Source organism: Heterodontus francisci, chromosome 6 (genome assembly GCF_036365525.1).
Source record: "Heterodontus francisci isolate sHetFra1 chromosome 6, sHetFra1.hap1, whole genome shotgun sequence".
Taxonomy (NCBI): Eukaryota; Metazoa; Chordata; class Chondrichthyes; order Heterodontiformes; family Heterodontidae; genus Heterodontus; species Heterodontus francisci.
Genome location: NC_090376.1, coordinates 5,369,991 through 5,395,100, shown reverse-complemented (window position 1 = coordinate 5,395,100; position 25,110 = coordinate 5,369,991). Strand labels below are relative to the sequence as shown.

The window sequence follows — 25,110 nt, the reverse complement described above, 5'->3', positions numbered from 1 at the left end:
TTTGTGCAGTGCTTCTGGCTACTTTAAGTGCTACGGATGGTAACTCGCTGGGGGCTTTCTTGTAGTTCAGCATTGCAATGCGCTTAGCGGCTATGACAGGTTCCAGCTCTTCATTATGAGATTGAAACCAATCTGCATTTCTCTTCGCACGTTTGCCGTAGGTGGTCAAAGCTGACTCATAGATGGCGTCTCTGATGTGGGCCCACTTGGTCTCAGCATCCCCTGTGGGAGTGTTTTGAAGGGCTGTTACAAAAATTTCTAAATTCACTTGTAACAGCTGTGGATGAGAAATTCTGCTCGTGTTGATGCGCGGGTGGCCCTTCTGCTTGGAATGATGCAACTTCTTTGGTCTGAGTCTAACCTTGCTACACACCAGGGAGTGGTTGGTGTCGCAGTCCGCACTGTGGAAGCTGCGTGTGATTTGGACACTGTTTAAGGAGGCTCGCCTTGTGACGATGAAGTCTAGCTGGTGCCAATGATGCGATCGTGGGTGCCTCCATGAAACCTGGTGACAGGGTTTAGTGTGAAAGAATGAGTTGGTTATGATAGGTACACAACTCAAGCAGTCTCTGCCCATTCTCATTCATCCTTCCAATGCTATAGTGCCCATGGCAGGAGGGCCATGAGTCTTGGTCGGCCCCAACCCTGGCATTAAAGTCCCCCAGCAGGAACAGGTGTTCGGTGTTGGGGATGCTACTAATGATATTATGGAGTTCCTCGTAGAACTGGTCTTTAGCTTCATGTGGGGAGCAGAGTGTTGGAGCTTAGATGCTGAGTAGGTGTACTGCACCAGAGGTGGTGCGCAGTCGGATGGACAGTATGCGTTCTGAGCCATTTGAGGGAGACTCTATCATGCTGAGCAAGGGGTTTCTGATGGCAAAGCCCACTCCATGCTGTCTTGGTTCTTCAGGATCCCTACCCTGCCAGAAGAAGGTGTAGTCTTGCTCTGCTCGAGATCCACTTGCGGAGAGGCGTGTCTCCTGAAGTGCTGCAATGTCCACATTGAGTCTACTGAGCTCGTTGTTAATGATGGCGGTCTTCCGAGAATCGTTTGATTTGTGTAAGGTCTTCCGACAGGCCAGGACACAGTTCTGACGTTCCAGCTTGCAAAGCGAAGGGCTGGTACCTTCTTTCCTTTTTCCATGTTATTTGGTGCGGTGTTGCAGTCCACTTTTAGGGCAATGACCCTGAGCTCCAAGCACCCATTGAAGCAGGTGGACTGTGGTGGGACAGAACCTTATTGACCGGGGGCTGCCCGGTTTGAGGCGGGCGGTAGCTGTCCAGTGAAGTGTGATGACCTCTCCCACTGACAAAGGCAACCCGTGGCGCCCAATCTCTACGCCACTTTAGCTGGACTTATAACCCGTAACTGCTGCCTTCCGTGTTGTTTCAATCGCTGTGAGGCGACTATGGAGTGACCTCTCCATGGCGCATGCCTGGGCGAATGTATGGAAGTTGAGAGTTGCCCAAGTGTCAAAACCCCCCCTCGGCCTTTCTGGTGGGGTCCAAAGGAGTGCAGAGCATAACACACAAGATGGCTCCTGGGCTGTAAGCTCCCTAGGAAGCTCCCTTGCTGTTCAACTCTATCCATGGCCATCTGCTCCCATTCTTAGTGTTTTCTCCCCCAATTTACCCTCTTAAACTGTTTAAACTCCCCTGGCTCTTTTAATCAGTTCATTTTAGCCCTAACTACAAGCTAACAGCTAGTTTGTTACTTGGGCCCACTGCTCTCCCCCAGCCATACCTGCTCTTTGTTTTCACAATGAAATTGAACATAATCCAGACGAAACTGTAAAGTACAGCTGGTGATACTTTGATCTCCGATCCTGCTGTCTACACCCTCCAGAATGTCCACGGCCACGGCGTGCGGTACGTCTATTGCAGAGAAGAAGGAGCAGCGGGACCCTAGGGAAATAAGTCTATCACAGAGGGGAAGCCCCGAACACGCAAAAAGCCACGAACGGCTCCTCGGTCGCAACATCAAAGCACCCGCGGGAGATGGCTCAGTGCGCTGCAGATGCTCTCAGTCGGCAATGCTGGTACTGGCGCCCGAGAATGTCGCTCACCTTCCGAAGGATGCGGATGAGCTTTCCAGACGTCGATGGTGGGAACTGAGGAAATGGCTTATTACCTGCATCCCCCTTTTTTTTTTTTCCACCCCCCCCCCTTCCCCTTCTCCCTCTCTCCACCCCTCCCCCTCGCACCCCCCCCTCCCACCGGCGTCCTCCTACACCTGTGTAGGGGCCCTAACAACTCCACTGCCTTGTGGGCTTCTCGGGAGAGACCAAGGCTAAGGGAGTAAACCCGAACAGAAAATTCGGAGCGGAACCCTATGGGCAGTCATGTCACCTTTGGCATGTTTCCGGCAGTTCCTGCAGCCATACCGGTGCCAAACATAGGGATATAGATAAGTTAAGTAAGTGGGCAAAGATCTGGCAAACGGAATATAATATGGGAAAATGTGGAATTGTCCATTTTGGCAGGAAGAATAAAAAAGAAGCATATTATCTAAATGGTGAGATTACAGATCGCTGAGATGCAGAGGGATCTGGGTGTCCTAGTGCATGAATCGTAAAAGGTTCAGCACGTAACTAGGAAAGCTAATAGAATGTTATCGTTTATTGCGAGAAAGGGAATACAAAAGTAGGGAGGTTATGCTTCAGTTATACAGGGCATTGTTAAGAGCACATCTGGAGTACTGTGTACAGTATTAGTCTCCTAATTTAAGGAAGGATGTAAATGTGTTGGAAGCAGTTCAGAGAAGGTTTACTAGACAAATACCTAGAATGTGTGGGTTGTTTTACGAGGAAAGGTTGGACAGGCTCAGCTTGTATCTGCTGGAGTTTAGAAGAGTAAGATTGAAACATGTAGATCCTGAGGGGTCTTGTCAGGGTGGATATGTAAAGGATTTTTCCCATTGTGGGAGAATCCAGAACTAGAGACCCTATTTAAAACTAAGGGGTCGCCCATTTAAGACAGATGAGAATTCTTTTTTCTGAGGGTCGGGAGTCTTTGGAAGCCTCTTCCACAAAAGGCAGTGGAAGCAGAGTCTTTAAATGTTTTCCGGCAGGGGTCGATAGATTCTTGATGAGCAAGGGAGTAAAAGGTTAGCAGGGGTAGGGGGGAATGTGGAGTCCAGGTTCCAATCCGATCAGCCCTGATCTTGTTGGATGGTGGAGCAGGCTCAAGGGGCCGAGTGGCCTACCCGTGCTTCTAAGCCAAAAACAAAAAAAAATGCTGGAAATGCCCAGCAGAACCCAGTTCTGATGAAAGGTCACTGACCTGAACCGTGAACTCTGTTTCTCTCTCTCCACAGATGCTGCCAGAACCTGCTGACGATTTCCAGCACTTTTTTTGTTTTTATTTACAATTCCCGGTAGGCCCCGCCCCTTTCCTGGCCGGCCAGCCTCGCGTCGTTCCCAAGGTAACGGCGGCAGGGCGCGCTGCGCCGCGCGGGGCCTGCCGGGAGCTGTAGTCCGCTCGCCCCGCCTCCCCCCCCCTCGCCGCCTCCCCCCTCGCTCCAGCCCAGATGATGAACTACAAACGCGGCGGCCGCAGCACCGCGCAAGCGCATATTGAAATATTACCTGGGGTGGGGGGGGCGGGGGAGAGAGAGGCAACAAAAAAAAAGCCCATCGCCGGCGGCAGTGCGTTCGCGCGATGAAGAGGCGCTGTTAACTGTCACTGAAACACCGGGTGACAGGACGTGGGAGCGTTGTTATTTTTGCATTCTTTTGTTTTTAAAAAAAAACAAAGTGCGTTGGTTAGCTGCTCGGTTTGCCTGAGTGGAGATGGGGGACGGTGCGCAGGATGTGAACGCGAACCCGCTGAAAGGTGAACCCCATCACGATGGAGACCAGGAGCTGGAGCGGGCTCTGTACCAGTGGCTGCTGTGGGACCAGGTCAGGCTGCAGCTCACCAACCCTCCCTCTCTCTCTCTCACACACACACACACACACATCGCACCGTTATTTACCTCACAGAATTTAAACTCTTCTTCCAAAATTCTTTCTGAAGCTATTTTGGTTCAGTCTGTTTACATTGTTATACCAGCACCGCCCCGCGCCCTCCCCCCTCCCCCCCTCTCCTCCCTCTCCTCCCCACCGGCGCAGGGTCGGTTTTTTGGCAGTTGGGACTGTTTAGTATTTGAAAGCGTTGCTATTGGCAACACGCCGGCCGCCGCGTGAAGCAGGCGGGTACCGTCTGGCTGAGTTGGTGGGGGGGGGGGGGGGGTCGAGGGCATTGGTGTACTGGACATTTGGAGGTACCCCTGCAGGGGAGGGGTACAGTACATTGGTGTAATGGGCATTTGGAGGTACCCCTGCAGGGGAGGGGTACAGTACATTGGTGTACTGGACATTTGGAGGTACCCCTGCAGGGGAGGGGTACAGTACATTGGTGTACTGGGTATTTGGAGGTACCCCTGCAGGGGAGGGGTACAGTACGTTGGTGTAATGGGCATTTGGAGGTACCCCTGCAGGGGAGGGGTACAGTACGTTGGTGTAATGGGCATTTGGAGGTACCCCTGCAGGGGAGGGGTACAGTACATTGGTGTAATGGGCATTTGGAGGTACCCCTGCAGGGGAGGGGTACAGTACATTGGTGTACTGGACATTTGGAGGTACCCCTGCAGGGGAGGGGTACAGTATATTGGTGTAATGGGCATTTGGAGGTACCCCTGCAGGGGAGGGGTACAGTACATTGGTGTACTGGACATTTGGAGGTACCCCTGCAGGGGAGGGGTACAGTACATTGGTGTAATGGGCATTTGGAGGTACCCCTGCAGGGGAGGGGTACAGTACATTGGTGTACTGGACATTTGGAGGTACCCCTGCAGGGGAGGGGTACAGTACATTGGTGTAATGGGCATTTGGAGGTACCCCTGCAGGGGAGGGGTACAGTACATTGGTGTAATGGGCATTTGGAGGTACCCCTGCAGGGGAGGGGTACAGTACATTGGTGTAATGGGCATTTGGAGGTACCCCTGCAGGGGAGGGGTACAGTACATTGGTGTAATGGGCATTTGGAGGTACCCATGCAGGGGAGGGGTACAGTACATTGGTGTAATGGGCATTTGGAGGTACCCCTGCAGGGGAGGGGTACAGTACATTGGTGTAATGGGCATTTGGAGGTACCCCTGCAGGGGAGGGGTACAGTACATTGGTGTACTGGACATTTGGAGGTACCCCTGCAGGGGAGGGGTACAGTACATTGGTGTAATGGGCATTTGGAGGTACCCATGCAGGGGAGGGGTACAGTACATCGGTGCAATGGGCATGTGGAGGTACCCCTGCAGGGGACGGGTACAATACATCGGTGCAATGGGCATGTGGAGGTACCCCTGCAGGGGAGGGGTACAATACATCGGTGTAATGGGCATGTGGAGGTACCCCTATTGAAGAGAGGTTGAAGGGGTTGATATAGAACAAAGAACAGTACAGCACAGGAACAGGCCATTCGGCCCTCCAAGCCTGCGCCGATCTTGATCCCTGCCGAGACTAACACCACCTGCACTTCCGGGGCCCATATCCCTCTATTCCCTTCCTATTCATATATTTGTCAAGATGTCTCTTAAACGTCGCTATCGTATCTGCTTCCACCACCTCCCCTGGCAGCAAGTTCCAGGCACTCACCACCTTCTGTGTAAAAAAAAAAAAAAAACTTGCCTCGCACATCCCCTCTAAAGTTTGCCCCTCGCACCTTAAACCTATGTCCCCTAGTAACTGACTCTTCCACCCTGGGAAAAAGCTTCTGACTATCCACTCTGTCCATGCCGCTCGTCACTTTGTAAACCTCTATCATGTCGCCCCTCCACCTCTGTCGTTCCAGTGAAAACAATCCGAGTTTTTCCAACCTCTCCTCATAGCTAATTACTTCCAGACCAGGCAACATCCTGGTAAACCTCCTCTGTACCCTCTCCAAAGCCTCCACGTCCTTCTGGTAGTGTGGCGACCAGAATTGCACGCAATATTCTAAGTGTGGCCTAACTAAGGTTCTGTACAGCTGCGACATGACTTGCCAATTTTTATACTCTATGCCCCGACCAATGAAGGCAAGCATGCCGTATGCCTTCTTGACTACCTTATCCACCTGCGTTGCCACTTTCAGTGACCTGTGGACCTGTACGTCCAGATCTCTCTGCCTGTCAATGCTCCGAAGGGTTCTGCCATTTACTGTATACCTCCCACCTGCATTAGACCTTCCAAAATGCATTACCTCACATTTGTCCGGATTAAACTCCATCTGCCATTTCTCCGCCCAAGTCTCCAACCGATCTATATCCTGCTGTATCCTCTAACAATCCTCATCATTATCCGCAACTCCACCAACCTTTGTGTCGTCCGCAAACTTACTAATCAGACCAGCTACATTTTCCTCCAAATCATTTATATGTACTTCAAACAGCAAAGGTCCCAGCACTGCTCCCTGCGGAACACCACTAGTTACATCCCTCCATTCAGAAAAACACCCATCCACTGTTGCCCTCTGTCTTCTGTGACTGAGCCAGTTCTGTATCCATCTTGCCAGCTCACCTCTGATCCCATGTGACTTCACCTTTTGCACCAGTCTGCCATGCGGGACCTTGTCAAAGGCTTTACTAAAGTCCATATAGACAACATCCACCGCTCTTCCCTCATCAATCACCTTTGTCACTTACTCAAAAAACTCAATCAAATTAGTAAGACACGACCTCCCCTTCACAAAACCATGCTGTCTCTCGCTAATAGGTTTGTTTGTTTTCAAATGGGAGTAAATCCTGTCCCGAAGAATCCTCTCTAATAGTTTCCCTACCACTGACATAAGGCTCACCGGCCTATAATCTCCTGGATTATCCTTACCACCCTTCTTAAACAAAGGAACAACATTGGCTATTCTCCAGTCCTCTGGGACCTCACCTGTAGCCAATGAGGATGCAAAGATTTCTGTCAAGGCCCCAGCAATTTCTTCCCTTGCCTCCCTCAGTATTCTAGGGTAGATCCCATCAGGCCCTGGGGACTTATCTACCTTAATGCTTTGCAAGACACCCAACACCACCTCCTTTTTGATAATGAGATGACTGAGACTATCTGCACTCCTTCCCTGGGCTCATCATCCAGCAAGTCCATCTCCTTGGTGAATACTGATGCAAAGTACTCATTTAGCACCACACCCATTTCCTCTGGCTCCACGCATAGATTCCCATCTCTGTCCTTGAGTGGGCCAACCCTTTCCCTGGTTACCCTCTTGCTCTTTATATATGTATAAAAAGCCTTGGGATTTTCCTTAATCCTGTTTGCCAATGACTTTTCATGACCCCTTTTAGCCCTCCTAACTCCTTACTTAAGTTCCTTCCTACTGTCTTTATATTCCTCAAGTGCTTCATCTGTTCCTAGCCTTCCAGCCCTTACAATTGCTTCCTTTTTCTTTTTGACTAGGCTCACAATATCCCGTGTTATCCAAGCTTCCCAAAACTTGCCAAACTTGTCTTTCTTCCTCACAGGAACATGCTGGTCCTGGATTCTAATCAGTTGACGTTTGAAAGACTCCCACATGTCAGATGTTGATTTACCCTCAAACAGCCGCCCCCAATCTAAATTCTTCAGTTCCTGCCTAATATTGTAATAATTAGCCTTCCCCCAATTTAGCACCTTCACCCGAGGACTACTCTTATCCTTATCCACAAGTACCTTAAAACTTATGGAATTATGGTCACTGCTCCCGAAATGCTCCCCCACTGAAACTTCAACCACCTGGCCGGGCTCATTCCCCAATACCAGGTCCAGAATGGCCCCATCCCTAGTTGGACTATCTACATACTGTTTCAAGAAGCCCTCCTGGATGCTCCTCACAAATTCTGCCCCATCCAAGCCCCTAGCACTAAGTGAGTCCCAGTCAATATTGGGGAAGTTAAAATCACCCACCACTACAACCCTGTTACCTTTACATCTTTCCAAAATCTGTCTACATATCTGCTCCTCTACCTCCCGCTGGCTGTTGGGAGGCCTGTAGAAAACCCCCAACATCGTGACTGCACCCTTCCTATTCCTGAGCTCCACCCGTATTGCCTTGCTGCATGACCCCTCCGAGGTGTCCTCCCGCAGTACAGCTGTGATATTCTAGTTAACCAGTAATGCAATTCCCCCACCCCTTTTACAACCCCCTCTATCCCTTCTGAAGCCTGGAACATTTAGCTGCCAATCCTGCCCTTCCCTCAACCAAGTCTCTGTAATAGCAACAACATCATATTTCCAAGTACTAATCCAAGCTCTAAGTTCATCTGCCTTGCCTGTTATACTTCTCGCATTGAAACAAATGCACTTCAGACCACCAGTCCCGCTGTGCTCAGCAACATCTCCCTGCCTGCTCTTCCTCTTAGTCCTACTGGCCTTATTTACTATGTCCTCCTCATTTACTTCACTCGCTGCCCTACTGCTCTGGTTCCCACCCCCCTGCCACACTAATTTAAACCCTCCCGAGTGACGCTAGCAAACCTTGCAGCCAGGATGTTAGTGCCCTTCCAGTTTAGATGCAACCCGTCCTTCTTGTACAGGTCCCATCTGTCCCTGAAGAGAGCCCAATGGTCCAGATATCTGAAACCCTCCCTTCTACACCAGCTGCTCAGCCACGTGTTTAGCTGCACTATCTTCCTATTTCTAGCCTCACTGGCACGTGGCACAGGGAGTAATCCAGAGATTACAACCCTAGAGGTCCTGTTTTTTAATTTACTACCTAACTCCCTAAACTCCCCCTGCAGGACCTCATCTTTCTTCCTGCCTATGTCATTGGTACCGATGTGTACCACAACCTCTGGCTGTTCACCCTCCCCCTTCAGAATGCCCTCTGTCCGTTCAGAGACATCCTTGACCCTGGCACCAGGGAGGCAACATACCTTCCTGGAGTCTCTTTCATGTCCACAGAAGCGCCTATCTGTGCCCCTGACTTTAGAGTCCCCTATAACTATTGCTCTTCTGCGCTTTGTTAGAGGTATCCCTGCTTGGAAGGGGTAAAGGGGATTGATTTAATGCATAATTGGAGGTACTCCTATGGAAAGGGTTGGAAGAGTTTGTAGTGGGGAATTCGAGGACCTGTTGTGGCGTGGAGGGGATTGATATCCTCGGCATTTAGAGTAATTGGGCTTTGCAGCACAGAAACAGGTCCTTCAGCCCAATTCGCCTGCGCCGACCATCAAGCACCCATCCTAACTAATCCCATTTCCCTGCACTTGGCCCATAGCCTTGTATGTTATGGCATTTCAAGTGCTCATCTAAATACTTCTTGAATGTCGTGAGTGTTCCTGCCTCTACCACCCCTTCAGGCAGTGCGTTCCAGATTCCAGCCACCCTCTGGGTGAAAAAATTCTTCCTCAAATCCCCTCTAAACTTCCCTGCCCCATTACCTTAAATCTATGCCCCCTGGTTATTGACCGCTCCACTAAGGGAAAACGTTTCTTCCTATCTTTCCTATCAGTGCCCCTCATAATTTTGTATACCTCAATCAGGTCCCCCCTCGGCCTTCTCCGCTCCAAGGAAAACAATCCCAGCCTATCCAGTCTCTCTTCATAGCTGAATCGCACCAGCCCAGGCAACATCCTGGTGAATCTCCTCTGCACCCTTTCCAGTGCAATCACATCCTTCCTATAGTGTGGTGACCAGAACTGTATGCAGAACTGTTCAGCTGTGGCTGAACTAGTGTTTTATACAACTCCATCATAACCTCCCTGCTCTTATACTGTATGCCTTAGCCAATAAAGGCAAGTATGCCATATGCCTTCCTAACCACCTTATCGACCTGTGCTGCTGCCTTCAGTGATCTATGGACAAGCACCCCAAGGTCCCTCTGATCCTCTGTACTCCCTAGGGCCCTACAATTCATTGCATATTCCATTGCCTTGTTAGACCTCCCAAAGTGCATCACCTCACACTTCTCAGGATTAAACTTCATTTGCCACTGCTCTGCCCATCTATATCGTCCTGTAATCTAAGGCTTTCCTCCTCACTATTTACGACACCACCAATTTTAGTGTCATCTGCGAACTTACTGATCATACTTCCTACATTCACGTCAAAATGATTAATGTACACTACAAACAGCAAGGGTCCCAGCACCGATCCCTACGGTACACCACTGGTCACAGGCTTCCTATCGCAAAAACAACCCTCTGCCACCTGCCACTAGGCCAATTTTGAATCCAATTTGTCAAATTACCCTGGATCCCATGGGCTTTTACTTTCTTAACCAAGTGGGACCTTTATCAAAAGCCTTACTGAAGCCCATGTGGACTACATCTACTGTTTTACCCTCATCTACGCCTCTGGTCACCTCCTGGAAATATTCAGTTAGATTTGTTAGCCACGATCTCCTCCTGACAAAGCCATGCTGACTATCCCTGATTAATCTCTGCCTCTTCAAGTGTAGATTAATCCTCTCCCTCAGAATTTTTTCCAATAATCTCCCTACCATGATGTTAGACTCACCGGCCTGTAATTACCTGGTTTATTCCTGCTACCCCTCTTGAATAATGGTACCATGTTCGCTGTCCTCCAATCCTCTGGTACCTCTCCTGTGGCCAGAGAGGATCTGAAAATTTGTGTCAGAGCCCCTGCTATCTCCTCCCTTGCCTCACATAGCAGCCTGGGATACATCTCATCTGGGCCTGGGGATTTATCCACCTTTAAGCCTGCGAATACAGCTAATACTTCCTCCCTTTCAATGCTAATACATTCAAGTATATCACCATCCCCTTCCCTGATCACTATACCTACATCGTCCTTCTCCATAGTGAACAAAGATGAAAAGTAATCGTTCAAAACCTCACCTATGTCCTCCGGCTTCACACACACATTGCCACTTTGATCCTTAATGGGCCCCACTTTTTCCCTGATTATCCTCTTGCCCCTAATATACTAATAAAACGCCTTAGGATTTTACTTTATCTTGTCTGCCAGTGATTTTTCATGCCCCCTCTTCACTCCTAATTTTTTAACTACTCCCCTACACTTTCTATACTCCTCTAAGGCCTCCGCTGTTTTCAGCACTCTGTATCTGCCAAACACCTTTTTTTTTCTTTATCCAATCCTCTATATCCCTTGACATCCAGGGTTCCCTCGACCTGTTGGTCCTACTCTTCACCTTTACTGGAACATGCTGCACCTGAACCCTCACAATTTCCCTTCTAAATGACTCCCACTGGTCTGATGTAGACTTTCCTATAAGTAGCTGCTCCCAGTTCACTTTGGCCAGATCCTGTTTTATCATATTAAAATCGGCCTTCCCCCAATTCAGTACTCTTATTTCCAGTCCCTCTATGTCCTTTTCCATAACAATCTTTAAATCTTAGAGTTATGGTCACTATCCCTGAAATGCTCCCCCACTGCCACTTCTACCACTTGTCCAGTTCATTCCCTAGGATTAAGTCCAGTACTGCCCCTCCTCTTGTAGGACTCTACGTGCTGGCTCAAAAAGCTCTCCTGAATGCACTTGAAGAATTCTGCCCCCTTTAAGCTTTTTGCACGAATACTATCCCCTCTAATATAGGGGAAGTTGAAACCCCTTATTATTCCCCTATTTTTGCACCTCTCTGAGATTTGCGTACATATCTGCTCCTCTACCACTGCCTGACTTTGGAGGCCTGTAGTACACTCCCAGTCAAGTAATAGCCCCCTTTTTGTTTTTAAGTTTTTACCTATATGGCCTCAAAGAAGAACAAAGAAAATTACAGCACAGGAACAGGCCCTTCGGCCCTCCAAGCCTGCGCCGATCCAGATCCTCTATCTAAACATGTCACCTATTTTCTAAGGGTCTGTATCTCTTTGCTTCCTGCCCATTCATGTATCTGTCAAGATACATCTTAAAAGACGCTATCGTGCCCGCGTCTACCACCTCCGCTGGCAACACCTTCCAGGCACCCACCACCGTCTGCGTAAAGAACTTTCCACGCATATCCCCCCTAAACTTTTCCCCTTTCACTTTGAACTCGTGACCCCTAGTAATTGAATCCCCCACTCTGGGGGGGAAAAAGCTTCTTGCTATCCACCCTGTCTATACCTCTCATGAGTTTGTACACCTCAATCAGGTCCCCCCTCAACCTCCGTCTTTCTAATGAAAATAATCCTAATCTACTCAACCTCTCTTCATAGCTAGCGCCCTCCATACCAGGCAACATCCTGGTGAACCTCCTCTGCACCCTCTCCAAAGCATCTACATCCTTTTGGTAATGTGGCAACCAGAACTGCACTCAGTATTCCAAATGTGGCCGAACCAAAGTCTTATACAAATGTAACATGACCCGCCAACCCTTGTACTCAATACCCCGTCCGATGAAGGAAAGCATGCCGTATGCCTTCTTGACCACTCTATTGACCTGTGTTGCCACCTTCAGGGAACAATGGACCTGAACACCCAAATCTCTCTGTACATCAATTTTCCCCAGGACTTTTCCATTTATTGTATAGTTCACTCTTGAATTGGATCTTCCAAAATGCATCACCTCGCATTTGCCCTGATTGAACTCCATCTGCCATTTCTCTGCCCAACTCTCCAATCTTTTTATATTCTGCTGTATTGTCTGACAGTCCCCTTCACTATCTGCTACTCCACCAATCTTAGTGTCGTCTGCAAACTTGCTAATCAGACCACCTATACTTTCCTCCAAATCATTTATGTATATCACAAACAACAGTGGTCCCAGCACGGATCCCTGTGGAACACCACTGGTCACACGTCTCCATTTTGAGAAACTCCCTTCCACTGCTACTCTCTGTCTCCTGTTGCCCAGCCAGTTCTTTATCCATCCATCTAGCTAGCACACCCTGGACCCCATGTGACTTCACTTTCTCCATCAGCCTACCATGGGGAACCTTATCAAACGCCTTACTGAAGTCCATGTATATGACATCTACAGCCCTTCCCTCATCAATCAACTTTGTCACTTCCTCAAAGAATTCTATTAAGTTGGTAAGACATGACCTTCCCTGCACAAAACCATGTTGCCTATCACTGATAAGCCCATTTTCTTCCAAATAGGAATAGATCCTATCCCTCAGTATCTTCTCCAGCAGCTTCCCTACCACTGACGTCAGGCTCACCGGTCTATAATTACCTGGATTTTCCCTGCTACCCTTCTTAAACAAAGGGACAACATTAGCAATTCTCCAGTCCTCCGGACCTCACCCGTGTTTAAGGATGCTGCAAAGATATCTGTTAAGGCCCCAGCTATTTCCTCTCTCGCTTCCCTCAGTAACCTGGGATAGATCCCATCCGGACCTGGGGACTTGTCCACCTTAATGCCTTTTAGAATACCCAACACTTCCTCCCTCCTCATGCCGACTTGACCTAGAGTAACCAAACATCTGTCTCTAACCTCAACATCCGTCATGTCCCTCTCCTCGGTGAATACCGATGCAAAGTACTCGTTTAGAATCTCACCCATTTTCTCTGACTCCATGCATAACTTTCCTCCTTTGTCCTTGAGTGGGCCAATCCTTTCTCTAGTTACCCTCTTGCTCCTTATATATGAATAAAAGGCTTTGGGATTTTCCTTAACCCTGTTTGCTAAAGATATTTCATGACCCCTTTTAGCCCTCTTAATTCCTCGTTTCAGATTGGTCCTACATTCCCGATATTCTTTCAAAGCTTCGTCTTTCTTCAGCCTCCTAGACCTTATGTATGCTTCCTTTTTCCTCTTAGCTAGTCTCACAATTTCACCTGTCATCCATGGTTCTCTAATCTTGCCATTTCTATCCCTCATTTTCACAGGAACATGTCTCTCCTGCACGCTAATCAACCTCTCTTTAAAAGCCTCCCACATATCAAATGTGGATTTATCTTCAAACAGCTGCTCCCAATCTACATTCCCCAGCTCCTGCCGAATTTTGGTATAGTTGGCCTTCCCCCAATTTAGCACTCTTCCTTTGGGACCACTCTCGTCTTTGTCCATGAGTATTCTAAAACTTACGGAATTGTGATCACTATTCCCAAAGTAGTCCCCTACTGAAACTTCAAACACCTGGCTGGGCTCATTCCCCAACACCAGGTCCAGTATGGCCCCTTCCTGAGTTGGACTATTTACATACTGCTCTAGAAAACCCTCCTGGATGCTCCTTACAAATTCTGCTCCATCTAGACCTCTAACACTAAGTGAATCCCAGTCAATGTTGGGAAAATTAAAATCTCCTATCACCACCACCCTGTTGCTCCTACATCTTTCCATAATCTGTTTACATATTTGTACCTCTATCTCACGCTCGCTGTTGGGAGGCCTCATTCGAGGAACCTTCTAAGATATCATCCCTGAAGTAATTGTCTCTTTAATCAACAGTGCAATGCTACCTCCTCTTTTACCCCCTCCCCTATCACGCCTTACTAGTAAGACTCCTTGCATTAAAATAGATACAATCCAGCCTTGCATTATTTGCCTGAGCCTTAACAGGTCTACATTTACTCTGTCCTCCGGACTGCCTAAGCTTCACATTTTATATTTGATTGTACATCACTCCCTAATGTGCTTCCACTCTGTATCCCATCCCCCTGCCAAATTAGTGTAACCCCCCCACCCCCCAAACAGCACTAGCAAACCTCCCAGTTGGAGTTACTAATTTTAAAATTAGTTAGTAGGAACAAAATCAAGAAACACCTTTTTGGGATATTGGAAAACTGGAATTCTCTCCCAAAAGATTGTGGATGCTGTGACAGTTGGATCTTTCAACACTGATATTGATTATTGGTAGATTATGGTATCGAGGAATATGGAACAAAGGCAGCAGTAAATGGAGTTAAGATGCAGATCGACCATGTTCTAATTACATGGCTTTAGGGACTGAATGACCTGCTCCTATTCCTATTTAACGGAACCACAGCGTTGATGTCGGGCTTCATAATGTACAGTGACTAGTTAAACTTTGCTGCTACCATGCCCCAGGAAGAGTCAAAAGGATGGAGAGAAAGTTGGGTTGCTTTGAGGATAATGATCAGCTTCAACATCCTTTTTTGTTTCTTTCATTATATGTACTTATAATTTAACAAACTGATTAAATTATAAGCTTCTACTTCCGACATCTCTCCCAACATATGAAGGTCAAATGAAATCTAAAACAAGCAACAAAGTTGAATTGTTGGAGACTGTCAGGCTATTGCATTGCCACCTCTGCAGTCAACCCTGGTACATGAAGTTAGGAAAAGATCGTTTGCACTCTTAAAACAAATTTAAAACACTCTGGTGTTGCATCTACAGAAAGCATTCATCTGGTTGTTTCCAGCCAGAGTCTCAAGCTTAATTAATCCCCAGGTCTACTGCACTGTACAGAGAGAGGCAAAATTAGATGATGTGAAGCATTATTTTACCCAAACTTGAGAGGGAGTGAGTGCAGGGATTAGCAAACAGAAGAAAAATACTATGGGCAGTGGAAATCTGAAATAAAAACAGAAAATGTGAAAATACTCAGCAGGTCTGGCAGCATCTGTGGAGAGAGAAACAGAGTTAATGTTCCAGATTGATGACCTTTGATCAGAATGGAAGACATTTACAATCACAGAATTGTTACAGTGCAGAAGGAGGCTATTCGGCCCATCATGTCTGCACCGGCTCTCCTAACAAGCATTTCACCTAGTGCCACTCCTTTGCCTTCTCCCACATAACCCTGCACATTCCTCCTTTTCATATAACAGTCTAATTCCTTTTTGAATGCCTAGATTGAACCTGCCTTCATCACAGTCTCAGGCAGTGCATTCCAGATCTCAACCACATGCTGCATGAAAAAGTTTTTCCTCATGTCACTTTTGCTTCTTTTATCAATTACTTTAAATCTGTGCCCTCTTGTTCTTGATCCTTTCACGAGTGGGAACAGTTTCTTCCCATCTGCTGTCACAGACATGATGGGCAAAGTGGTCTCTTTCTGTGCCTTAAACTTTCTATGATTCTGTCTACTCTGTCCAGATCCCTCATGATTTTGAATACCTCTATCAAATCTCTTCTCAACATACGAATTAGAAGCAGGAGTAGGCCACTCGGTCCTTCGAGCCTACCTGCCATTCAATAAGTTAATGGCTGAACTGATTACTCCACATTTCCACCTACCCCCGATAACCTTCCACCTCCTTGCTTATCAAAAATCTATCTACCTCTGCCTTAAAAATATTCAAAGACTCTGCTTCCACTGCCTTTTGAGGAACAGAATTCCAAAGACTCACGACCCGCTAAGAGAAAAAATTTCTCCTCATCTCTGTCTTAAATGGGCGACCCCTTATTTTTAAATAGTGACCCCTAGTTCTAGATTCTCCCACAAGGGGCAACATTTGATAAGGTTCCCCATGGTAGGCTATTGCAGAAAATACGGAAGTATGGGGTTGAAGGTGATTTAGAGCTTTGGATCAGAAATTGGCTAGCTGAAAGAAGACAGAGGGTGGTGGTTGATGGCAAATGTTCATCCTGGAGTTTAGTTACTAGTGGTGTACCGCAAGGATCTGTTTTGGGGCCACTGCTGTTTGTCATTTTTATAAATGACCTGGAAGAGGGTGTAGAAGGGTGGGTTAATAAATTTGCGGATGACACCAAGGTCGGTGGAGTTGTGGATAGTGCCGAAGGATGTTGTAGGGTACAGAGGGACATAGATAGGCTGCAGAGCTGGGCTGAGAGATGGCAAATGGAGTTTAATGCGGAAAAGTGCAAGGTGATTCACTTTGGAAGGAGTAACAGGAATGCAGAGTACTGGGCTAATGGGAAGATTCTTGGTAGTGTAGATGAACAGAGAGATCTTGGTGTCCAGGTACATAAATCCCTGAAAGTTGCTACCCAGGTTAATAGGGCTGTTAAGAAGGCATATGGTGTGTTAGCTTTTATTAGTAGGAGGATCGAGTTTCGGAGCCACGAGGTCATGCTGCAGCTGTACAAAACTCTGGTGAGACCGCACCTGGAGTATTGCGTGCAGTTCTGGTCACCGCATTATAGGAAGGATGTGGAAGCTTTGGAAAGGGTGCAGAGGAGATTTACTAGGATGTTGCCTGGTATGGAGGGAAGGTCTTATGAGGAAAGGCTGAGGGACTTGAGGTTGTTTTCGTTGGAGAGAAGGAGGAGGAGAGGTGACTTAATAGAGACATATAAGATGATCAGAGGGTTAGATAGGGTGGATAGTGAGAGTCTTTTTCCTCGGATGGTGATGGCAAACACAAGGGGACATAGCTTTAAGTTGAGGGGTGATAGATATAGGACAGATGTCAGAGGTATTTTCTTTACTCAGAGAGTAGTAGGGGCGTGGAACGCCCTGCCTGCAACAGTAGTAGACTCGCCAACTTTAAGGGCATTTAAGTGGTCATTGGATAGACATATGGATGAAAATGGAATAGTGTAGGTCAGATGGTTTCACAGGTCGGCGCAACATCGAGGGCCGAAGGGCCTGTACTGCGCTGTAATGTTCTAATTCTAAATCCTTTCCACATCCACCCTGTCAAGACCCCTCAGGATCTTATATGTTTCAATCAAGTCGCCTCTGCCTCTTCTAAATTCCGGTGGATACAAGCCTCGTCTGTCCAATCTTTCCTCATAAGACAGCCTGCCTATTCCAGGTATTAGTCTAGTAAACCTTCTCTGTACTGCTTCCAATGCATTTACATCCTTCCTTAAATAAGGAGACCAATATTGTACATAGTACTCCAGATGTGGTCTCACCAATGTCCTGTATAGCTGAAGCATAACCTCCCTACTTTTGTATTCAATTCCCCTCACGATAAATGATAACATTCTATTAGCTTTCCTGATTACGTGCTGTACCTGCATACTAACCTTTTGCGATTCATGCACTAGGACACCCAGATCTCTCTGCATCAACCTTCTCTTCAAGGAAAACAGTCCCAACTTCTCCAGTCTATCTTCATAACTAAAGTTCCTTATCCCTGGAATCATTCTCGTGAATCTTTTCTACAACCTTTCTAATGCCTTCCTATTCTTCCTAAAGCACAGCGCCCAGAACTGGATGCAATACTCCAGCTGTGGCCGAACTAGTGTCTTATACAAGTTCAACATGACCTCCTTGCTCTTGTACGCAATGTCCCTATTAATAAAGCTCAGGATACTGTATGCTTTATTAACCGCTCTCTCAACATGTCCTGCAACCTTTAATGACTTTTTTTTTTTGTTTGTGGGATGTGGGCATCGCTGGCTAGGCCAGCATTTATTGCCCATCCCTAATTGCCCTTGAACTGAGTGGCTTGCTCGGCCTTTTCAGAGGGTATTTTAAGAGTCAACCACATGTGGGTCTGGAGTCGCATGTAGGCCAGACCAGGTAAGGATGGCAGATTTCTTCCTTCCTTAAAGGACATTTGTGAACCAGATGGATTTTTACAACAATCGACAATGGTTTCATGATCATCATTAGACTAGCATTTTAATTCCCAGATTGATTAATTGAATTCAAATTTCACCATCTGCCATAGTGGGATTCAAACCCATGTCCCAGAGCAGTAGCCTGGGCCTCTGGGTTACTAGAGCAGTGATATTACCACTACACCACTGCCTCCCCTAATGCACATACGTACATACACACAGGTCCCTCTGCTCCTGCACCCCCTTTACAGTTGTACCCTTTATTCTATATTGTCTCTCCATGTCCTTCCTATCAAAATGAATCACTTCACATTTCTCTGCATTGAACTTCATCTGCCACCTGTCTGCCCATTCCACCAATTTGTCTATGTCCTTTTGAAGTTCTACATTATCCTTTTCACAGTTCCCATTGCTTACAAATTTTGTGTCCTCTGCAAACTTTGAAATTGTGCCCTGTAAATCAAGATCTAGGCTATTAATATACATCAGGAAAAGTAAGGGTCCTAACACTGACCCCCGGGGAATTCCACTACAAACCTTCCTCCAGCCTGAAAAACATCCATTAATCACTACTCTTTGTTTCCTGTCACTCAGCCAATTCCGTATCCATGTTACTACTGTCCACATTGGTGATGTAACCAGTTTTAAGCGACAGGAGTGATTCAAAAAGAATGTTGGTACATGGCAAAAGAGGATGGAAATGGGACAAGTAAAGAAACAAAAGATAAGCCCAGAGGAGTTGTAAATGGCAACAGCAGAACCATATAAAAACAAAATACTGTGGATGCTGGAAATCTGAAATAAAAACAGAAAATGCTGAAAATACACAGCAGGTCAGGCAGCATCTGTAGAGAGAAAGAGAAACCGAGTTAATGTTTCAGGTCTGTGATCTTTCATCAGAACTCTGGTTCAGCAAACGTAACCATTACTGGTACCTGCTGTCCTGGGGGAAAAAAAGCAGAGCTTATGACCTGAAATCAACATTCAGTCTGGAAGGCTGTTAAATGCCTGATTAAAGGATGAGATGATATTCCTCGCTTCATTGGACCAGTATAGGAGGCTGAGATCAGAGTGGGACAGAGAATTAAAACAGCAAGAGACTGAAAACTGAGGTCCAGGCTTTGAGGACTGAACTGCTGTGGCTCAGTTGGTAGCACCTTTCTGTGTTCAAGTTCCATTCCAGGACTTGAGCACAGCAATCAAGCCTTACTCTCCAGAGCAGTACTGAGGGAGTGCTGCACTGTCGGAGATGTCATCTTTTGGATGAGACATTAAACCGTGGCCCCATCTGCCCCCTTAGGTGAATGTAAAAGATCCCACGGCTACTATTTGAAGGAGAGCAGGAGAGTTCTCCCTGGTGTCCTGGCCAATATTATTCCTCAATCAACATCACAAAAAGAGATTATCTGATCATTATCACATTGCTGTTTATAAGATCTTGCTGCGTCCAAATTGGCTGCCGTGTTTCCTATAATACAGTATTAACTACACTTAAGTACTTCGTTGACTGTAGAGTGCTTTGAGATGTCCAGTGGTTGTGAAAGGTGCTATATAAATGCACGTCTCTATCTATCTATCTGTCTGTCTGTCTTTCAATGGAGGTGTTCTGCAAAGCGATCAACCAATCTGCAATTTGTTGCTCTGATGTGGAGGAGACTGCATCGTGAGCAGTGAATACAGACTCGTAAGACTAGTTGCACTGAACATGCATTATTGTTTTAATTTTTAAAAAAAGCAAAACACAATAGTGTGCCTGGGGCTCCAAAACTATCCTTTGCCTATCGGCAGGATGCCAGGTTATTTGAACTATTCTACTGAAATCACATTCTCAGCTGTGCATCTCACCATATGGAACAAGAGAATGTTTTGAGCTACTCTCAGATAAGGAAGGTGTGCTAACTTGGGAAACATAAGAGCAGAGAAAGCTTTACAAAGAAATGTTTTGGTATATCTATCTTTGTCCTTCAGGAAGGATGAAGATGGGCTTTCTGATTGCCCAATGGATTCTTTGTTTGTCCTATGAATTAATTTCCTCTACCCTTTTCCTACCTTATTGGACTCCACTAACCTTGAACCCTCCCTCCACAACAAAGGTTCTCTCCAATTGACCATTCCATCAAGTTCTTCCAAACATTATTTTTCTACCACTATTGATTTTGAACCTGGTGATGGAAGATTGGTGATTGTGGCAGAATGACTAATCTAACCTCAGAGCCAGACAGGCCTGCAATATTTCAAGGTATGGTTGATGATTGACTAGCCAGCTTGCCCTGTTAACGGGACCTGGGAGGAGAAAGTTTGGCAAGACTCTTCAGTGAGATTTGGCAAAGGCTCTAGACAATACTGGGTACCAGTTCAATCTGGCTAAGGACTGGAATCTTACCACTGCACTGTGCTTGGAAAACTTTACCTGGTTAATTTCAGTGGTATAGTATACACACGTGGGGGCTCCTAAGGCTTAGCTGTGCCAACCGCACCTGAGTTCTCAGAATGTGGGTAAGCGAGATGTGTGCAGCGTGGGGCAGGGACAGAATACTCTTTGTGTTGGGACGACAGAAACACTACCTTTTGGATTTCTCAGTTGCTCTGTTATGAGTTTCTGCACTACATCTTCCAATGCAAAATGTAATTTTGGTACAACCATGCATCTCTCCATACAGCGTGCAGTACACTTGAGTAGAGCCTCTGATTATAGTTGATCTGTGGTGGATATGGTTTAAAGTGGTGTGTTTTATGATTAATCTTTCAGGTTCATCTCCAGCTAGAGCTCTAATAATGACACTGACATTCTGATGAAAGGTCACAGACCTGAAATGTTAACTGTTTCTTTCTTCACAGATGCTGCCTGACCTGCTGATTATTTCCAGCACTTTCTGCTTTTATTTTATGACATTGACTATGATGGTCTTGTTATCAGTGAAAGAACGCTACTAGAAGGGATTGTAGCCTCTGAAAAATGATCAAGGTTAATACCCTTTGGTGGGCCAAAGGTTTACTCTCCCCACCGCTCCCACCCAGCCACTATAATTTATCCCAGTTGACATATTGCTGACTGTCCGTTAATAATTGCTGACACCTGACCGATGGCTACATAGGCAAGGTCCTAGATGATTGATGTCTGTCGAAATATGCCCCAATGTGAACTGTAACACAACAACAACTTGCATTTATGGTGTACCTTTAATGTAAAATGTCCCAAGATCCTTCACAGGTGCATTATCAAACAAAATTTGACACTGAGTCACATAAGGGATTGGGACAGGTGACCAAAAGCTTGGTCAAAGAGGTAGGTTTAAGGACTGTCTTAAAGAGGGAGAGAGAGGTGGAGGCGCAGAGTGCTTTGGGGAGGGAGTTCCAGAGTTTGGGGCCCAGGCAGTTGGTGATCTTTCGAACTTGGGGGAAGAAAACTTGGGGGGGAGGTGGGAATATCTGTCAACTTGAAAATGATGATAGATTACACCTGAAGGGAGTGGCAATATGCCTGTTTGAATGTGGAAATATATCACTGCAGATGTCATGAAAAACCTATATCCTTGATTAACATTGCATTATCACAAGATTTGGGGTTCTTAATTTTATGGATATCACTTACACTCAGTTTCAGAGGATAAAGCAGTATGAAGTTTGATGTTGACCATTTTTCTGTGAATGCCGTGCTTGGGGTGAGGGATGTTAGTCCTGAGGATGGAATATTTTATTTCAGATCTCAAACAGTCCCAAGTTGGGTTAGATGCAGCATGAAGCTCACTCTACTCTGTCCAGTGGTGTGGCTCTGTATTAATCTCAGAAGTCCCCTTTTGCACCAGTGGGGCATGTTTCTAATTCTCCACATGAATCAGCTATTATGCGAGTGTCTGAGTGAGATCGCCTGTAATTCAGCATTAATAGGCAGGTTACTTGGTTTCCCTACATTTTTGTGCCACTTGATTGAGGTCCATTCCCACCAGGAACTGAATTCTGACCAAACTAACTTCACTTAGGATTTTGCATAAAAAGGAGACTTGTTCCCTCTGTTCTGATGAAAGATCACAGACCTGAAATGTTAACTCTGCTTCTCTCTCCACAGATGCTGCCAGACCTGCTGAGCATTTCCAGCAGTTTGTTTTTATTTCTTGTTCACTCTGGGCTGTAGTTAAACCCAGAACAGAGGTGAAAGGGCAATATCTAATCCACTTCACCTGTTTCTTTTGATAAATACTTAACCATGTAATGAATGGCTCCAGCAGTCTCTGGCCCTAGTGTCCTCTTTTTGAATTGCTGCCTGCTTGAAGAGTAAAATAAAGATTGCTGTATTACAGAGTGCAGCATTTTGCCCCATCTCATCACTTCCATATTTTTTGTCAACTTTACTATGCACAGTCTTGCATTGTCTTGGACTGTGCTGTCTCATGCACACTCTAGTATGTGCTTCTCACCCTGTCAGTTGTATTTGAAAGAACTGGACTTGAATATTTAGAGTGAATTCATCTTAGCTGAAACCAGGGTTGGGGGAGGTGGGGAGGAAAAGCAGACTGCAAGGTTTCATGGAGCTGAGAAATTCTGATGGCAACAGTTTCCTGCAAGCCAACTTCCCTGACTAAACTCAAGGCTGCAGTTGAAGCAGTAGTTAAGCTATTTTTACTACAACAAAGGTTTATGTATTGGGAGGTTTTTTTGTTGCACCGATTCATGGACCTTTAAAGTAAGTTCCTGGTTTGCAGTAGATTTACTGCGAATGTTCAGAAAGCTGGAGGAAGCTGATATTGCTGCATACAATAAACAAGTGGGTGTTGGGTGATGTTACCCGTGGTCACTGTGATATCTTAGAATTCAGTTTTGATCACCTTCAGGAGTTGTCGAACAATTTTCCTGAATTATTGTTTCCCTAAATTGACATAGGTTTTTAAATCCAGTTTTCTGGTGCTCCCATGAGATAATATGACTGCTGGTGGATGGGGAGCATTGAAGGCCCTGATTCTTAACTGCACATTTATTATATAGCACAGTTCTTGGCCCATAGCCTTGTTGGTTACGGCACTTCAAGGGCCTATCCAAGTACTTGTTAAATGCATGAGAATTTTTGCCTCAACCACCCTTTCAGGCAGTGAGTTCCAGATCCCCATCACCCTCTGGGTGAAAAAATTCTCCTCAGCTCCACTCTAATCCTTATGCTAATTATTTTATACCTATTCCCCTTGGTTGTTTACCTCTCTGTAAATGGAAATAGGTCCCTCATAATTTTATACACCTCAATTAAATCTTCCCTCAGCTGCTTCTAAAGAAAACAACCCCAGCCTCTCCAATCTTTTCTCATTGCTAAAATAATAGCTTGATGGACTCGCTGGTCTTTTTTTTTGTCCATCGTCTTCATATTTTTTTTTAAAGCTCTCAGTGGTGTTGTGAGTAAAGTTACTGCCCCAGGCAACATGTGCCATATAAACCAGAAATCCAGGGTCAATCCCCAGTCTGCAGTGTTAGCTGATCTTGGTGAGGGCAGCAGCAAGAATGCTATAATTGACTTTGTTGTCCTAGGCTAGTGAGGGCGAAATCATCAGTGTTCATACTGCTGATCTCTATCCAGCTATTTCTGTTGCATGTGTGTAATTTACATTCGGTGCTTGCTGTCTAAGAGGAGACTGAATTAGACTGAAGGTCTTGAGGGTTGCTGATCCCCATGGAATTGTGTTGCAGCAACATTGTGTTTTCAGGAGGAGGGATAGAGAGAAAATATCAGCAGTCAGCAAAAGATAGCTGTGTTTGACCTTGCTGGATGTGAGAGAAAGGAGAGTCGAAAGAGAAACAGCTAATTAAAATGTAGATTTTGGGATTGAGGGTGGATTCCAGTCATAAGAACAAAGCACAATGAGGTAATTTCACCAGGTATGTTTGTGGAATGGAAAGAGTTTAATTATTATGTGTTACCTTTAATGTGTTTTCTATAGAGTCTCATCAGACAGCAGATGCAGAAGATATCACTTGTTCATTTGTCAGCTTTTGAAAATAAGTCTAGGAATGTAAAGGTCATCTTTCAACATGCAGCTTTTGAAAATAAGTCTAGGAATGTAAAGGTCATCTTTCAACATGCTATTGTATGTTATCTCTCTTCCACCATTTATCTGAGCACAATTGTGCCTAGGAAATTAGCAAAGTTGTAATGAATGGTTGAGCAGTGAAAGAAAAAGTAAAAACATTTCCAATAACAAAGCGTTCTTTCCCACAAATGGATGATTAGCGTAATGGTTGTTCGCACAATTTTTTTATTTAGATAAAAGGGATTCTTGCTAAATACAATGCACACTTCGCACAAAAATCAAGGCTGACACTCCAGTGCAGTACTGAGGGATTGCTGCACTGTCGGAGGTGCCATCTTTCAGATGCGACGTTCAAATGTGGCCCCATCTGCCTGTAAAAGATGTAAAAGATCTCATGGCGCTATTGTGAAGAGGAGCAGGGGAGTTCTGCCAGGTGTCCTGGCCAATATCTATCCCTCAATCAACATTTAAAAAAAAAACAGATTATCTGGTCATTGTCGCATTGCTGTTTGAGGGAGTTTGTTGTGTGTAAATTGGCTACCACGTTTCCTACATTACCATAGTGACTGCACTTCAAAAGTATTTCATTGGCTGTAAAGTGCTTTGGGACTTCTGGTGGTCATGAAAAGCGCTATATAAATGCAAGTCTTTTTCTTGCAACCTATCCTATTCTCTATTTAATCTCAACAGTGCATTTGTATGGTGGGTTATCTAGAAATGGTGGCTATGCTACCTAAACCCTTGATTGGACTAGCTTACCCCATCACAACTCTCTTTTGCATTTTGCCTAATAATTTGTGGGGTGGA

The 25,110-nt window shown here is 45.9% G+C and overlaps 1 protein-coding gene across 2 annotated transcripts in view; it reads left to right on the top strand.

Moving 5' to 3' along the window:
• pgm2l1 (phosphoglucomutase 2-like 1) overlaps positions 1–25,110 on the top strand; it is a 142,256-nt gene that overhangs the window by 10,630 nt on the left and 106,516 nt on the right. Inside the window, exon 1 of one of the 2 annotated variants that reach the window (XM_068033002.1) lies at positions 3,590–3,902. The exons of the other annotated variant lie outside the window; for it this stretch is intronic. Within the exon in view, the coding sequence (XP_067889103.1) occupies positions 3,792–3,902 (111 nt within the window). The 5' untranslated portion in view covers positions 3,590–3,791. Of the gene's footprint in view, positions 1–3,589; positions 3,903–25,110 lie in introns of those variants that run through there. 2 annotated transcript variants of the gene reach the window in all.